This window comes from Aquila chrysaetos, chromosome 20 (assembly GCF_900496995.4).
Source record: "Aquila chrysaetos chrysaetos chromosome 20, bAquChr1.4, whole genome shotgun sequence".
In the NCBI taxonomy this organism is placed as follows: Eukaryota; Metazoa; Chordata; class Aves; order Accipitriformes; family Accipitridae; genus Aquila; species Aquila chrysaetos.
The window spans coordinates 7042535-7060934 of record NC_044023.1 but is presented as its reverse complement, the minus strand read 5'-3'; the positions used below and the strand labels follow the sequence as shown (position 1 = coordinate 7060934).

Here is an 18400-nt window from a genome sequence, read left to right as displayed (position 1 = left end):
ATTTCTAACCATGTGTAAAACACAACCTGGCACTACTGACAGCTTAAGTACTGTAAAACAGTACATACCCCACAGTTCTGAAAAATGCTAAGAACTAGAAACTGTTCTAGAATAGGAGACTGCAGAGTGGCATTTTTTGTTTAAAATAAATTTGCCTGAGTAGAGAAAGTAACATCTTGACTCTGCATGGTACAGTAGCTCTTAAAACCTTGTAACTTGAACATCTAGTATGTGAGAGGCAGCAGGATCCATAGGTATTGCACTTTTTTACTACTGGCTGTCATGTTAGTCTTCTTCATAGGTACTGGAGGTTACAATATTAAAGCTAGAGGCAGAGAAAGAGACAGGTTGTGCATTTAAAATTTTATTTTACAAATTCAATTCCCTTTGACTTCTTTATCCTTTAAAAAGAACACGTGCTTTTTCTGTAGTGATGGTACATGACAATGCCTGTGCATGTCTAGGAACACAACCTAGATGCAAAGACAGGGAAGAGCTAAGATGCCTGTTTCTCTAAGTGATCCTGGTCTTGGGCACTTTTCATTTGTAAAAGGAATTAGTATTTGTAAGGCAAAGGGAGTTCTCCAGCTGGGACCATGGTAACCATGGCTGTGTTCCCTTCAAACATTTTCAGACTTATTTTATCCAGTTACCAAATACTTTCCACCACCTTGGTGATTGCCTTAGCAATAAAACACAAAAGCAAAGGCTCTGCTTAAAAGCAGTACAGGCCCCCCTGCCCCCCAGCACTTTAACTTGGCAATTTACAGAACCTGGAGAGCTTTTGGTGCTACAAAAATTAGTAATTGTTTCTCCCTGCTAAATTTTCACAACTATTTAATGTAATAGCTTATAGCCTATCACACCATAGCCTTGGCATAGATTTCGTTACCATATTTAGTATGTGACCATACCAAAAACCTTTTGCTATGACAAATTCAAACCAAAACTTTTTTTTTTTTGATACTCCTTTGTATACAAAACTTGGTATCCATCCTTCTTTGCATCTATAAAAAGCAACTTTTTAAAGTTTCATTAAGAGAATAAAAACTAAACTAAACAGTTTATCTTCTGAGAAAGTGATAGCCTGGTTCACATTTTAACATGAAAAATATTACTACAAGCTCTAACATTTTTTGCAAGTTCACCCCCTTATTCCAGCAAAGGAGGTCAATGGATAAATGTAAGCTGGTTCAATCTATCAAATGAGATATAAAACAGTCCTTTTCTCTAGGAAAAAGGTTCTGGTCAGAACTTCACGTTTTCTTCAAGAAATTTCAGATGGCGTGCTTTCACACTGTAACTTGCATACTTGTCTCCCATATGCTCCCGCAACTGCAGCTATTTAGAACACACACACAAAAAAAAAAAAAAAAAACACAAAATTTATTAACATTGAAAAAAGCAGGAACTACCAAAATATTAACAAAAAAAAATACCAAAGCACTCAAGTGAAAGCAGCATGTGAAGTTTGACAACATAGATGGGAGGGAAGAAAAATGGAAGACTCTTTGTTGTCCAAAGGCAAGAGAGTTCCAAATCCCACCTGACAATTTAAAATATAAATCAGATCTTCACAGGTTATACTTACCCATGCAGTACTTCATTTGTAACTAAGTTTTGAATCAAATGAGCTTGAGATACTGCTCACTCACCTCTGTTAGGAACAGACATTAAACTGTTTCTCACTTTGAACATAAGGGGCACGAGGCAAGTAATTTGAGGTAAAAAATTATGGCTCAAAAGAAATTATTATTGGAGAAACACTACAGAGTAAATTTGCATCCCTTGCATCTTCTAGAAACTCAGGGACTATGGTACAATTCTAAAGCTCCTATGCTTTCTGAAGAATCTGTGACTGAACATAGTCTACATTCAGAATCAAACTTTTTTAAGATTGAAAATGACAATACACTTAGGCCTTTTCCTGCCAACGACTACTTTTTGGAATCAAGGTTTGCACTACTGTATCAATATCTAAAAAAAAGGCAGGGAGGGGAAAGGGAGGAGTAAAGACCCTGCTCATTTATCCAGGTTTATAAAGAAATGGAACAATTTTATTATGAAAGACATTCACCTCTCTCTTCACTTCATCGTCTTCTTCCATGATGCTGTATGCCTTTTCAAGAAGTTTCACTCCCAATCCTTGCACTACATCAGATCTCAGGATTTCAACCATTCTCCTAATCTTGTCAGGAACTGATAACATATCTATTAAAAAAACAAACAAACAAAAAAAAACCCAAAACCCAATGCAGTCATAATTACTTTCAGTATAGTCAATTTTCATACTCTATGCAGAAGAAGAATATGGGATGACTGTTAGATATTACCACAGAATTTCAGCTGACCATTTGCATGAAGTAACTGTTATCTGAACTGGCTAGCTATCATGATCAACAAACACAGTGAATCAGAAGCATTCAGATGCTAACTGTTAAAACACTGATCAGTACAAAGTCAATGCAGATACAGTTTGCACAAGTAGGTCCCTGAACTTCATTTCAGGTAGTTCCTGTATACTATATTGCAAATATTATTTGAATGAAAAGTACTATTCTCTAATACTACACCACCACCCAAATATTTTAATAATTCAATCATTTGTACTTGCAGCAAATGTAAAAAAAGTTTAATCACTGTAAAACATTAATGGCATCATTTCTGTCATCTGCCTGTCTAAAGAGTCTTTGAATCTTTTGCTCCCCAGCTGAAGCTGCCAAGAAGAGATAGTCATTTTATAAGGGCAGGCCTACATTAGGAACAGAACTGAGAATGCTAGCTTGCTCTTTTAACCAACACTCCTTTCATAGGATGGGTCACCTTCTGAAAATAAAATATCTGATCTAAATAAAGTAAGTTTCAGCTTAGAAATGCAGTAGCCCTGTCATCCCAAATGGTACTAAGTAAATAGCTGGAGGATCTTGCTATACAATACTTAAGAGTGAGAAAAACAGACAGAAAACCCACCAAACTGAAATTTGTACCTTCAACACTCTGTCATACTTGTTTAGAGACAACCTCTTTCAACCTGTTTTACTTTAGCTATGCAGAATCAACTTACCAGAGTAAAATCCAGTGTTCTCCCATTACTTTGCCTATCACCAGTCTAGTTACAAGTAGAATCCCTATCATTTAGAACAATAAGCACATGAAGGTCAGAGACTTCAAAAACCTACACTCAGCTTTTTCACTTATTCTTGTTGTATAGTAAGTGCAGTCATACCAAATACAATTTTTTCTTGCTTTTTGGAATACATATACATACTTAAGGTCCAAATCAGACCTTAAATATGAAAACTGATTCAATTCTTGCACCTGTATATGTAGGAAAAATGAGCTTGCCCAAATTCTGCAATGAGGATGAACTTCTATACTCGTACAAACCTCCACTGTGTTTAATGCTTTGTGTACAATTTCAGCTTTATCTGTAATTCACAAAGCTTTACAGCTATCAAATCATTTGAATGCCTTAAAAATCTTATTTCAAAATACTCAACTCCAACTGTTCATTTTGGAAGCTTTTAAGTATAAGTCACGTGGGGAAAAAATCATATTGCAGACCAGCTTTCTGTCTTCATTAATAATTACACAGATCGATCACACATTCCTTTCATTGACAAGTAAACAACTACAGCAGTTCTGCACACAAAATCATTTAGAAGGATGTCTACTTCTGTAAGCATTGTTGAGACTTGAGAAGAAGTAAGAGTGGATTCTGTTGCCCACTAGCAGGTTTTCTTTGGTTATTAGCAGTCGACAATCATTCATTTAAAGCATCAACAGAGCAACAGACCTGAAGAAATCTCTTCAAATTTTAATTCCTCTGATTCATCAGGTGATTTTCCATGCAAAATCAAAGTGTCTCGATATTTTCTATGAAGTTTAAACTCTGGGGCTGGAGTCGAGGTTACACAGTATTCAGAGTTCTCCTTAGAGTCCATTTTCAGTGTCCATGTCATTAGCTGCACCAAGTCATTCATTTCATTCATATTGCTTTTTCTAGTAGAGGAGAAATAAGATTTACTTCAGTCACCATTCATGATGCAATTTTCACCTTGCATTCAGAGGACTTTAAATAAGTTTAGTGAGGTCCTGCTAAGTATTCCATGTTAAATTATTTCTTGTGGGGCAGTTTTATCAATAGCAACATTAGCAGTATTTCATCTAACAAAGGCTCAGAGCCCATTCGCCTAGCAACAATTCACAATCCTATCGGCTGCCTGTGTAGCTAGCTGTGTAGCTGCATCTGTGGTAATGCAACAAATAATATTTTTTGAAAAGCTGCTTACACTGACAAAATCAGAAATAAATTCAGCCTCTTTCACAGTGGGAAGGAAGCATATCGGCACCTTCTAACTCATGCTTTTAATGCATCCTGACAGTATATGTCCTTTGATGCTGGAATACTGATTTCCTGGGAAGCTACAGTTGACAAAAACCAGAGGTACACAATCACATGTCCCAGAAAGTTCAGCATCGAAAGTTATAGTCACAGAGAGACAACAATTAAATGCAGTTCATTTTCTTTATGCATCACATACTTCTTCAACCACTCACTACGTAGTGATGAAGTGTGAAAGCAATTCCTGCCATTTTTTTCCCCACTCCAAGTCAAGGTCCAATATAGCAGTGAAAACTCTTGCACAGTATTGAACAAAATACTTACCTCTCCTTGGAATCGCCATCAGACTTATCTGTAGAGCTTGTGGAAGAGCTTAACTCATCATCAGACAGGCAATGGGTTTCTCTCTTTCTCTAAGTGAAGAGGGAATAAATGACAAAAATTCTAATAGCTGAAAGTAATTTATCAATATGGCATGAATTACTGTTCTTACACGGAAGAAACACTTTCAACAGCATATTTTTACAGACTCTGCTTGGTAATATTTAAAAGGTGTAACCTTTGGTTTTAAAAACAAGCTAATACACAGGACATCATCAACACACTTTATGAAATGCTTATGTGACTAGCATTACATCTCAGTCATGCAGTTTTAACCACTATAAATGCTTCACCAAGTGCCTCTATTAAAAACAATTCAATCATATATCTGTGTCAGTTCTTTGCCAACTATATTATAAAGTCATTACCCTTAGCCTGTCTATTGGTCTTTAATACACATTTAAAAACAGTATTTAAAACAGTTTTATCAGTTCAGTAAGTTCCCAGCATTCCCTAAAATATACACAGATTTTAACCACTTGTGTCTCTACAGTCTTGTGTTCAGTGCATAGCATAATATGCAAAAACATCACTAGCACATGCACATACAACTAGTGCATATGAACTTTATGTAATCTCAGTTTGTGAATGCAGATGAAGCTTTTGCATTTAGATACCAGTTATAAGCATACACACACAGGTAAAACATGCAAAATACTTTCCATGCAAGTGCTGGGCTGAGGAAAATAGAGCCTACACTTTGAATTTCAGACTAATATTTCTTCACTGTTACTATTCTGCATTTATTGGTATTAATAATGTTCCCCTGATGTTGCAGAAGATTGTCAAATGTATGTTTAAAACCTTAAAAAAGACCTTCTAATTGGACAAGGAAGAGAATGTTAACAAAAACTATTCACTTTTCGTCTAGCAACTATTCCTTATTGCCAGCACATAAATGTATGCACTTAGCATGACTACAGATTAAAAAAATAAAAATAAAAACGTTCAACCACCACTATCAAAGCAAAATTAGATGTACCAGGCTAAAGGGAGTGTGTTGTTAATAGAAATTTAGTAACTAAAGGAGAGTTCAGGATAAACTTTTTCCCTTCCAAAATAAAATACACACTGCAATCTAGAGAGCCCATGTAACAATCAGTAAGAGTTCCCTAGCTTTTGTCTCTGACAAGTGGAGTGAAAACACACAGAGCCTCAAACAGTAAACTGATCTTGCCAGACAAAAAAGTGGATTAGAGATCCGTACTCTACCCCAGGACCTACAAAGCAGTATTTACAGAGAACTGTACACTCTTACTGACTGAGAGTTTCTTCCACACGTAGATTTTTTTTTTTAAATATAATTTTCTTCCCAAATTGTGCCTGCATTTAAAGATTTCAAAAGGAGATGACCCCAGTTTACCTGAGAAATACTGGGATCTGATGAGGACTGAGCAACTTTAACATGATTTTCCATATGTGATTTTGCTTCAACTACTGCACTATTTGACGTTCGTCCTGCTGGAATCACTGGAAGGATGACATTTTTACAATATTTACAACTTAGCTGCATGTATTTTAAATTAGTTTCATGTTCATGCAAGGAAAAAAAAAAAAAAAATCTATCAACTGGCAGAAGACAGGCAGGTAGGTATTCTGTTAAGAGAAAACACTGAAGCTTCTATCTGAAAGGTGTATAATCTGCACTTCACATACATTTCAAAGACAAGTTGTCACCACTAAACACAATTGAACATAACTAAGAAGCAGAAAAATACACACATGTTAACAGAAATTTTTATGTTACACAGAACTAGACCCTTAGTGCATCTTTCTGAAGATAGTAGTGAAGAACTGACAAGAATTTATAATTTCTTCACAAAGAAGTTATTAGCCTACTTATACATAAAATGTTAACATGCAAACATGAAAGTTACCAGAGGGAAACATCTCCTCCCGAGACTGTTTTAGCCTCCTTCGTTCCCTTGCTGACAAGGGCCGCTCCTTTAAAAGAAGTTAATTTGATATTAATTAGCAATTGTCATTATGGCTTTTGTTATCTAATCACCTATAAAGCAAAAAATCCTTTTCAACTGACATGGAAGAGAGAGCTATTAGAGTAGACCTTCTGATCATCTAATAAATGCTTCATTATTTATTACAAAATGGTCTTGGTCAATGAGACTAATATGCACTCTAGAAAAGGAGCTTCTGACCTCCATGGTTCAGCAAGGCAGCTTCTCACCCCACACTGACCAGGTGCTTGACAGGACTTCCATTAGATAGGAAGCTACTATACATTCCTTTACTCACTATGCATGCACTCAGAGAACAAACTGCTCAGAAGGAATGAGAGACAAGAATAAGCTGACACGGTATTCAGCACTAACCTTTGAAATAGCAACTTGACTGGTTTTGGTGCTATTTACAGATTCAGAGGCTTCAGCACCATGCTGCTCTGCACACCTCTGTGTTGCCTTTCCCTTCGCGTCAGAAGGAAAAGGTAAAGGCCGAGGAGCAACTGTTCTGAACTGAAAGAGAAGCAAGCAAGAATTTATACCTTTTTTATTAAAAGTTAAAGTACTCTGCTATCTAGAAGACATTCTTGCATGGTAAGGCTCGATGCCAGAGGTTTTGGATCCTACTGTAACCTCTTCACATCTCCCAACCTCATCCCTCCCTCTCCACAACTGTTTGCATCCACTTCCCTTCCCTCCATCCCTACCTCTTGTCCCCTCTCCTCCCAGACTATTTTTAAGCCAATGCCTTTGCAACAACTGTCCCCACCCTCAAATAGCAAAACCCAAGAGAGAAACAGGGTATCAATCACCAATCACCCTCTTCTCTATCCTTGTATAGCCAGTGCCTTTCCCCAAAGAAATCTCTCTGCTCAGTGTGGAAGCATTGACAGAAGCCCTATCTTAAGTGCATGGCAAGATTTTCTTCCTAGAGTTTGCACTCATAAGCTCAGGGCAGCCATTATGCATGTCCACTCTAAAGTACTAGCAATCTACTACCCACTACAAGTAGCCTTATCCACAACAGTCAGGAAAAGTACTGCTATATATTTTGTAGTCACAAACAATGAGAAGTCCTGATGGGAATTGCTAGGAAAGACACTAGCACAGCAAAGGCAAAGCCCACAGTTCACTCTGTTTCCTTGCCCCCATGTGGCACACCCACCTCACACCTGTGAGGGTTATTGAGATTTTCAAAGACTTACAGACTGCTTCTAAAGGACATCTTGAGTGTTCTGCATTTTGTTACCAATGAAGTTATACAGATGCAGATGAAACAAGAACAGCATTAAAAACCCCACCCTTTTAAAAAAAAAAATAGGTCCCATTTTTAAAGAGTAAAAAACACAAGAGTCTCAAAGGAAAGAGGAAAATTATTTTTTTAGTATCTGCACCTTCTCTGAACAGACTTCAGCTAGCTCTCTTTTCTTCTGCCGTCGCTGCCGTGAGAGAGAGGGTTCACTGACAGAGCTATGAGGCTGCAAGTGGGAAGTAATTTTTTCCTGAGCATCTCCTGAAGCTCCATGACAGACATCATCCTAATAAGTAAAAGTATTTTTAAAAAAATGTAGACACGCCATTTCCAGATTTACACATACACACCTTTAAAAAAAAAAAAAAAAAAAAAAATCAACACAGGCCACGTTACTATTTGGTCTGCATCCACCTTAACATATCAGTTATAACCACAATAAACTCTTACTTGATAGACAGTTAGAAAAAATACCTGCTGTACCAGCATTTTTAAGCTACTAAACCTTCAAAGAAGGACACTTACTTGAATTACAACAGGAACAAACGGTGCTAGCAGCTTTTCAGTAGAATCCAAGCTCTACAATAGATAATGATTTCTCATTAGAAAAGTGTGTATGAAAATCTCATTGTAGACCAAAATGCAATGAAAAGGCAACTACCACCTATTATCCCCCCATCCAAATCAGGACCAACTCAAGATTAGCCAGAACATTTCCATCATCTAGATGCAAGCCTAAAATTACTTCACGGTGCTGCCTTTGCAAATCTGAAGCCAAGGCTCCTAACTACTTAAGCATCTCAATAGTTGCATCAGCAGCATCCTACTTTGACAGAAAAACATGTGCAGCAGCTCTCTAAATTTTAAGAGCTGGCCATTTGTTAAATCTATTTCAAAGTCTATTTCGAGTAAGCATAAATGCATTACCAGGTCAGTTTGCTTTTGGTCTTTTGATACAGGCTGCAGGAGCTTCAAAGTGTCACCATCTTCTTCTATACCATCTGCAGAAGACTGCTTAGACTCAACATTTTCAGCTTTAAAAGCTTGCTTTGCTCTTTGCTGTAGTCCATCTTCCTTAATTGGTGGGCTACTGGATGTTATTTTAGAACTCCCTGGAACATTTAAATACTTTGCTTTATTATTCTCTGGAATATGCTCACTGCCATACTTCTCGCTTCCATACTTCGTCCTTCCAGATGGTAAGATATCAATATTCACTTCACTAACTGTAGCTAAGGAGTCTCCCAGGTTGTTCAAATCATTATTGCTTGGTTTTCTTTCCAACTCAACAGCTGGTTTCTCTGAGGGACAAAATTTGGTGGCTTTATATTTGATGATGCAATCTTCTTCATTCTGGAATTAAAAGGGAAACAAAAAAATTAATTACCTTTTGGGTATTATGCACATATTAAAGAATACTCTAAGCACCAAAGGAAAATCATTAACATACCAGAGTACATAAACTGCAAGGAAATTATGATCAAGTACAGATTAAGATCCTCAAAAAAGCTGCAACCCACATTTTTAAAGAGATACACACTGTATTTGCAAATCACCTATTTCAGGCATTGGTTTATAAACATGCAGTACACCTACTTTTCACCAGGACCATGAAAGAAAAGTTGTACTCCCTTGGCTCTTCCACAAGGGAGGAGCCAACAAGTACCAACAGTTTTTAAGATGTACACCACCATGTACATTCAGTATTTCAGCATTGAAAGCTTAAACCCAGAATACCAGACTCATTACAGAAAATAAAAAAACATGCACAAGATTAACCATTACAAAAGATTTGTTCTAACCATTGGAAAGAATTCCAACAATAAACAATGTTTGGTTGTAACTGTAATTAGTTTTTTTCCAGTCAAAAACATGTATTTAAAAAATGACTACCACTCACCATCATATATTTGAAAAAATATTTGACCTCAAATACTCCACGAGTAACTCAGTGACCCACAAATGAAAAACCAGATGTTCTTTAGTTAACGTCTTATAATTAAGACACTGCAATTAGTTTTACTGATCTACAGCTGCTTATTTACTTCCACTCTTGCCTAAACACAATTCCTTCCTTAATATGAATTTTACACATTGCTAGGAATCAGATCTATATTCTCACGAATGCTCAAGGCACTTGTTATAAAGCTGGTTTTCTTCTCTAGAAAAAGCAACTGGGTTTTGTTTTTTCTTAAAGAAAAAAAAAAATATCTCTTACAACTTTGTATTTCTTGGCTTGCTCAGAGGAGTGATTTTGGTGTGTAACATTCCTGATATGAGATTCATTCTTTACTGAGACCACAGAACAAGGATCTTTAGGTTTAGAATTCACTGTTTTCCTATTACTTCTGGCTGCTTTCCTGTAAAGAAAATAAAAGTTGCTCATTCAATCACGATCAACAAGACCTTAAGATATTTCTTTAGATTATACTAATTAAAAAAAGCCACTCCAAAAAACAGCTTACAGAGAGTATAAGATAGTGGGCTTTTTCAACAGACTGTGCACAACATACTCATTTTCATCTCAATAAAAAGGAGCTTAAAAACACCATTCAGACTCTGCCAACAATGTACACCTGTTCTGCATAACACCAAGATCAGTCCTATCTGGAAGCAGTAAAATAATTGACTAAACCTGACAAATAAAAATAACTGTATCAGTGAATATCAAAAGGAACTTTCTATTACAACTCTCAGCTGATAAATGCCTTAAAGAACCATATGGAAAGATGTATATTTCCTTTCACTTCCTTGAAAATACTGGCGCTACTTTTTTTTTTTTTTAAACTCTCTGAATAAGCTGTGCAATCCTAACTTTCACAGTTTTATTCTGCATTTGCAGAAAAAACTAGTTTCCATTCTAATTCCCTCCTATTTCTCAAAGAATTTAAAGAAACTCATATGTTCGTATGCTTTATAACCGCACATAACTAATTTTATCCTGCTACAAAAAATAGGAAAAGTTGTAAAACAAAGACGACAGTAACATGAGTATTTTGCACAGAATCACTCAAATGAAAATATCTTACGCCTTCGTGGCTTCCAAAAACAAAGAAATTTGGTGCTTGATATATGGCTGTCGTAATATGCTTTTCACACTAGGTCTTTCCTCAGGTTTTTTACTGAGCATAGTTCGTATTATTTCGACCAACTGGGGGCTGTAATCCTTTGGCATGGGTGGCAACTGTAAAAGGAAAGGGAAGTCTGATATTATTTAACAGATTTGTCAATAGGGGCTACTGCTAGATTATTTATGCATGACAGTTATATTCAGCTTCGTACTCTGCATAAAAAATAGTCCCATTGTTCATATGCTGAAAGTTACCCAAGTGCTTAACATCAAACAGAATATAGAAATTCTAAGTGTTTTGTCTAAGAACTGTTTGTAATTTTTTATTAATATCAGCAGTTAAAGTTCTGTGGATAGGCTTAAAAATTTATATAAAATAAATCCATACTAACTTCATTATATGCCAAAGCAAGACAGATACTTAAATAAGCTAGTCTTACCTAACAGGAAAATGGCATCACATGAATAGCGATGTAATTTTTTGCACAACGCTTAAACCAGAAACAAATTAAGAAAGTAAGTAATCTCAGAACTTTGAAAATTAATCAATATACTAGTTACACAAAAGGGTAACAAGAAACCCTAGCTATATCTACAAACGAGTAACTCCCTGGGTCTGATATTACATCATATACTATCATGAAGTACCAGTCTTACAACATACATGATGATGCATGTAACATGCAAAATATTTTTAACTCCATGCAGTATTTCTGACTGGAAAAGATAATCTCAAGTTTTAGATAGAAAATCCAAGCACAGATAAAATAAATTTAAACATTTTTACCTTTCCTTCAATAATTCGATAAACCAAAGAGTTCATGTCTTTAGCATTAAAGGCATGTTTCAGTGTAGCCATTTCATAAACGCAGCAGCCTAATGCCCAAACATCAGACTGAAAAAAACGGGAAAAAAAGTTTTGGGAGCTTTTTATTAATTGTAGAAGTTTTATCTCCAGACTTAGTCACCTGCTTTCAAAGAGGCCTTTAATGACAGTAAACTAATTAAGACCACTCCATTGCAAACTTTTGGCTTCAGTCACACTCTTTTATTTTTAATTTTCATCAACTGAATTATTTTCTTCCAAATATCACCAGATTTTTCCAAAAAGAAGTGTAAAAAGTTGCTGTTTCTAGGAGGATTTGTTTGGGTGGGGTTTTTTTAAGGTACAATATCAGTTCTAACTGGCAAATGAAAATCTTTTGATTTTTCATTGAAAGAACAGTCTTCCCTCAGCTCTTGCTCGTTGTAGACAGTCATATTTATGGTGCATGTGGTTTGCAGAAAGAGCTGAGCAGGTATACACGAGCACGTTTGCTTTATTTTGTTTTATTTTAAAATCACAGCAACTCTGCTTATTTCTCTACTTAATTTTTTTTTAATGCTGCTGTTATGTCTAATACAGACTTTTGAGTATAAAGCTTCCTGTCTGTTATATAATAAATTTTGAAAATGCAGTTATCTAACATAGACTGATATTTTTGTTTACATTGGCATAGTGTGATAGGTACATGCAGCCTGCTGAACACCTTGGCTGGGATAACTTATCACGTACTATGAATTCCCACTTACTGCAGCAAACACAGTTCCAGAAATAAAGGTTCCTGCAAATCTCTTCCCTACTTTTTTGCTTGGTCTTCGGGGACGTTAAAAAGACTTGGAAGCAATACGAAATTAAAAACAATAGATAAGATCGTAATGTTCTCAAACAAACAAAATAAGTTGTCTAATGAAATAGAAACGACATTTGCATTAACATACTCTACCTTGTAGTTGTAGGGTTTGTTAGAAAAGAGTTCGGGGCTCATGTAGTATGGTGTGCCTATGAGAGTGCTGGCCATGTCATATTGGTTTTCCAACACTCTGGCTATTCCCAGGTCACCCACTTTGATTATATTTGTTCGTGTCAGAAAAACATTTTGAGTTTTAAGATCTCTGTGCAGAATGTGCTTTTCATGTAAATACTGGGGGAAAAAAAAAATATAAATAGAGTTAAGTAACTCCTAATTGTTTTTTTTACACTGAAAAGTAAAATCACACTACACAAGTCAAAGAGGAGAAATACAAATGCAAAGACACATACATCACTATCAAAGTCAGGAGTGCTCCTGCTAAAGACAGTATGAGTGAATCAACATTAAGAATGACTGATATAGGCAGGGACCCAAAACTTGGCACTGCTTTACTGAAATCTCCCTGTGTGGCTCTAACAAGCCAGCACAAAAGAGGAAATAAAAATGTAAAGTTAAGGCTCAGACTTTAACTCACTTTCTGCTGCCTCCATTTCTTGACAATCATTTCTCAGTCTTAAGTATAAAATTTCAGTGGAAAATACAATGTGAGCTTTGTGTAAAGAGGGAAGAAAATTAGTCTTATAATAAACAAGAACAGGCAGTACTGTAGACTTGGCGTATGTCTGATCACAACAGACAATTTTAAGATAGAATCTTCTGTCCAATTTCTTATTTCTTAGTGTTAACATTTATATCTGGTCTTTATTACTATAACAATTGTCTTTAAAGTTTGATAACCTCCAGTTACGATATTTCAATAGAGTGAGATAAGATTTAATAGGAGTGAGGAATTAATAGTCTAAATTTACCATTGAAAAACACCAGCAAAACTACAGAACAAAAAATGCTTCTGAAACAAATCTTTTTTTTTTTTCTTTTTAAACTACACTTTGTAAATTTAATCTAAAATTTCAAACCAGAGAAGCGTTTCAGACTAGAATTGCGAACACCCTGGAGGTTACCACTGTCTACTGTGATACAGAGGTGTTGACATAAAATATGACAGCAATTTCTCACCTAAAATAGTTAATTTGACTGCAATGACCTGTGAACATTTTTAATGTACTAAAAACCACTGTATTTAGATGCTAACCCAGCCAAACTGGAATTCAAAGGCTGCAGCCTAACTGTGGAATTTTTAAATGCAGAAAGAGCCAAATTATATCTGAAGGTGACAAAGTTATACTTTATTTTACCTGCAATGCCATGGCAATCTGGACAAACCACTCCACCACCTGATTCTCAGGCAAAAGCTTGCCCTTCTGCTCTTTAAGTTTGTGATACAGATCTCCTCCCTCGCAGAATCCCATAACAATATATAATAGGCCATCCTCCCCCTGCCAGGACTCTCTGTAGGTGACTATGTTCGGGTGTTTCAGCTGGGATAACAACTGTGCCTCTTGTTCTGCTGCTTTCCTCTCTCGGTTGGAAGCATTTTTAAGGTTTAACTTTTTGATGACATACTGTAAAAGAAATCGCAAGGTATATCATGAGAGATGAAGTAACTATGCGGAAGCCCTAGGGAATTCCCCAAATCTAAAGGAAATACAGTATTTGAAATCTCCACACGTTACTCTATACGAAGACTGCAATTTGTCTAGCAGTTACATATCATTTCTACCATTACACCGTAAAAATGGAACAGGTGTGGCTATTCTATTCATCTCCCCAAATAAAACTCTGCACAGGAATTTTGTGGTGTTTTGCTTTCTTTTGACTGATGTTCACATTTCCCCCCCCCCCCCCCCCCCCATTTTAAATGTTTCTATCATTCATGTCTTAAGCCTGAAATACCTGTTTGTGCATCACAGTTACTCTCAAAATGGGCCATTTCAATAGTAACTTAAAAAATATAACAACATTAGGGAAAGTATGCAGTCATATGCAAAAAATGATAATGGATGCCTAGGATAAAATTCATCTGGTTAGACTTATTTTGCTCTTCTCTGCTAGAAAACCAAACGCAACTCCTTTCATTTAATTTTAAGGAAAGGTGGACTTTTCCTTTCACTTCTTCAGAAATGAAATGTATGTTCTTTGTAAAAAAAGAGAAACTCAAGAAATAACATCTCACAAATTTGGCGAACATAGATCATACATTTGAAGACCAAAAAAGTTGTTAAAAATCTCAGTTTCGAGGCTTAGATTACAAATTCCCCACTGTCATATTCACGAGAAATACTTAACAGACCCGAATTTCTGAACGCACAAAATAATGCCGAGCTTTTCAGGTCTGTTCGTTCTTTTCTTAAAAAACTTGTACCTGGCAGAAGACCTCCAAGGTAGAATTGACTTGGGATTAATTGCTTTGTACAAAAAGTCTAGAAAACAGTGAAGCATGGGAAAATGGGAAAAACGTCTCTATCGGGAAAAGAAATGTAGCAAGTAGAGATGCAGTTGGAGGGCAGGTACAGTTAGGGGCACATTGAAAAAATACTTTCTCGAAAACCTGAACGCAGATGTAATTTACTTTTTTTAAAACCTGACCTAAAACTATCTGTTGCATTTATGAGTTTCTGCATATGCAGGCTTAAACTTATTCAAGAAGAAATGAACTATTACAGGGAAGTAGAGAGTCTTGGTCATGCTGAAAGAGCCAAAAGGTCCTATGCTCATTGCTAAATTTCTTTTATTCTGTATTAAGATGAGTTTAGAATTTTTTAAAACTAGATATGAAAGTTGTAATTTACTTCCCTAATATGTACTACATCAAATGTATTTCTAAGGAATTTCAGGTTTTAGCAAAAATATACTTGAAGCCGAAGATGAGACAATAAAATCTATAGCACACATTCATCATACACAGCACCAATATTTAGGTCTGACCTGGCCCCCTTCCTGATGTAAATTTTGTGGTAATCACTTCTAGTGCATCAGCTTTCCACAGAACAATCATGCCATGGTATACACCTGACTCCACTCTTACCCGAGAGCTCTTAAATCAAAATATCTAAAAAAAATTTTATTTACTCAATTTCAGTGTCCTCAGCAATTGTTTAGGGTGTCTACTTCCCAGGCTGGCCCTATTAATTTAGTCCAGCACATTTAATTAGTGTTGAGGAAGACTGCCCCCTATATACCAAGGGAACCAGTTAGGCAGAAATCAACAGTACCTCCTGATTTTGTGTTTCAGAAGTCTGCTGGATATTAGACAAGCTACTCAATTCTTGTAACCTGTGACAATGCACAGCTCCCAAGAGGAATATAAGAAATCTAATTGTGTACAGCATCATCTAACTTTAAAGTAAAATAGAAATGCTGTAACTACTGTGTTCTGTGTCACAAGTCAACTACAACTGTATTTTTGGGCATGGAAACCCAAACCTTTTAGCTTCATATCAGTATCTATCTTTAGATGATATACAACCAAAATGCAAAAAGCATGCACATAGCCTAACTTTAAACATGACATTGGTTATATTTGGCTTAATGAGCATGTTATCCTGGCAAGATTCCCATGAAGTCTATTGAGATGCTCTTCTGCCTTATTTGATACCAAATTGTGTACAAATTGGGTTTGGTGTTTTTTTGTTTGTTTGTTTTAAACATTTGGAGCCACTTGGCCTTCTCCGCAAAAAAACCCACCATTCAGTTAACAGCAAATACGCTTAAATAAAATATAATTTCTTTCACAGAACATGTAGCACTATGCCAAAGTCACAACAAAAAATTTCAATCATCCTGCTACAGAAGAAATTTTATAAAAGTTGGCAAAAGATAAGACACAGTAAAACACATCAAATATTTAAGATAAAATAACAACGATAAGGAAGCAAGGCTCTTGCCAATGTTAATAATCAGCAGCATGACAAAGAGGTGAAAGCCAAGGACCTGTATACGGTTGAAAGTCACCTCAATGCACTGTTTACTTTTAGGATGATGAGGTTAGCAACTCTTTGCGGACATTGGACTATGCACCGTGGTGACTGGCCCAGAGCGAACAAGTGCTGCCATTGCTGCTACCCAACCCACAGGTCGTAGGGATTCGCCTTTGGATTCCAGCCTCTTCCCTGCCTCTGTCCGGAAAGGACGCGCCCTCTGATCACCACCAGGCACAAACGCTTCTCCCATCATCTCTAGTCAAATCCTGGGCATAAGGCTCACACCCAAGGTTTCTGCAGTACTTCTCTGTGGATGTTCTCCATGCCCATTTCTTTATCCTCTTGCATTTTCTATCAGACACATCTGCTTTGGCCAGGCAAGACAGATTATTTCAAATTTCCAACAAAAAGGCAAAGAAAAAAATGCTTGCACTTCAAATCTGACATAACTTTGCCCGGTTCTGCTGCAGTCAACACAGCAAACACAAAGCCCATCTTCCTCCAGCAGAGTTGATGACAGCAAAAGCCAACACCAGAAGCTGTTTTTTTCCGTCCTCGCTATCTTTTTTATCCCCACCACACGTGCATGTCCTGAAGAGACTACATGAGCAGTAACAAGCCAACAGCAACCTTTTCTGCTTCACGCTAAAAAAAGCCGGCTGTTATTTTCCTGTCACCCAAAGGACTACCAAACCTAGGTTTTCCTCCCCAAAACAAGACATTATACATTTAACAAAACCCCAATAAGCACTTTTATTTAAATGAAAAAAAAAAAGTGAGGATTTTGGGGGTCTGGTTTGGGTTTTTTTGAGATTAAAAGGGGCGGGGGGGGGGGAGTCTTCTCCACACCGTTAATAAAAGTCTTCATAGACAAGGGAGGAAAACAGGAACACCTCAACGGGCAAGCCCAGCTCATGTGGCAGCGGTAGCACCTCAACACCAGGCCTCGGGCACGGCTGCACCCTGACACCAGGCCACAACCCTGGCCGTGCCCGGGGCGGTCGTCAGGGCCACACGCCAAGGCCGGGCCACAGGTCGCACCCCCCAACCAGGCCACGGCCCCAGCGGCACCCCCAGACCAGGCCACGGCCATTCCCCTCACACCGAGCCTCGGCCGCAGCCGTGCCCCCCTGCGACTAACCCTTCGCTACCTGCTTGCTGTCCTGCTGGTGCCGCACGAGGCTCACCTCCCCGTAGCTGCCCTTCCCCACGGCTCGGAGGAAGCAGTAGGCAGCCAGGGGCATCCTCCCGCCGCCCGGGCCCGGTCAGTGCCTGGCGGCCGGCGCCTCCGGTGCCCGCCCGCCCGGCAGCGCGGCCGCCGCTGCCATAGAGATCCCCAGGGCCCCCCACAGCCATAGAGAGCACGCCGCAGCGGCGTGCAGAGCGGACCGCCGCACGTCTCTATGGGCCGAGCGCTTCGCGGCGCTGCGGCGGCCATTTTGGAAGCGGGTGAGGCGGCCATGTTAAGAGTGGGCAGGGAGCTTGAGGGAGAGGTGAGGCAGGCGGCAAACAGTCGCGGTGAGGCTGGCTTTCCCTCTTGTTACGGTCCGAGAAACAAAGCTGTCCCCTCAAAAACAGTGTCTGACGAGGGTCTTTGGCGTGCTGCTCCATGGGACCTGTGTGCTGAGCCTTGGGGAATGGTGGGGACAGGGACACGGTGACAGCCCTGTGGGCAGCTGTGCCACAACGCCCCACAGCCCCGCAACGGGCCCCACCGCCCTGCTGTGCACCCTGGGGCATGAGGTGGCCACGGAGGCCTGGCAGAGCACAGCTGCTCACC

General features: G+C 38.1%; 1 protein-coding gene across 4 annotated transcripts; it reads right to left on the bottom strand.

Annotated features, from left to right (window-relative positions):
• Positions 1–351: 351 nt before the first annotated feature.
• Positions 352–17995, bottom strand: NEK4 (NIMA related kinase 4). 4 transcript variants are annotated; one of them, XM_029996074.2, is made up of 16 exons: positions 17808–17995; positions 13996–14262; positions 12773–12970; positions 11794–11901; positions 10966–11120; positions 10155–10296; positions 8864–9289; positions 8462–8515; positions 8079–8222; positions 7057–7197; positions 6604–6670; positions 6090–6253; positions 4670–4758; positions 3797–4002; positions 2078–2211; positions 352–1341 (listed from the first exon to the last, which is right to left on the bottom strand). In XM_029996074.2, the coding sequence occupies exons 1-16, from the start codon at positions 17862–17864 to the stop codon at positions 1249–1251; spliced, it is 2445 nt and encodes an 814-aa protein (XP_029851934.1). In that variant the 5' UTR covers positions 17865–17995; the 3' UTR covers positions 352–1248. The 4 variants fall into 4 exon arrangements, with proteins under 4 accessions (XP_029851934.1, XP_029851932.1, XP_029851935.1 ...); XM_029996072.1 differs by having other exon boundaries at positions 17772–17994; XM_029996075.2 differs by having other exon boundaries at positions 6090–6196; positions 17772–17992.
• Between the last annotated feature and the right edge of the window lie 405 nt (positions 17996–18400).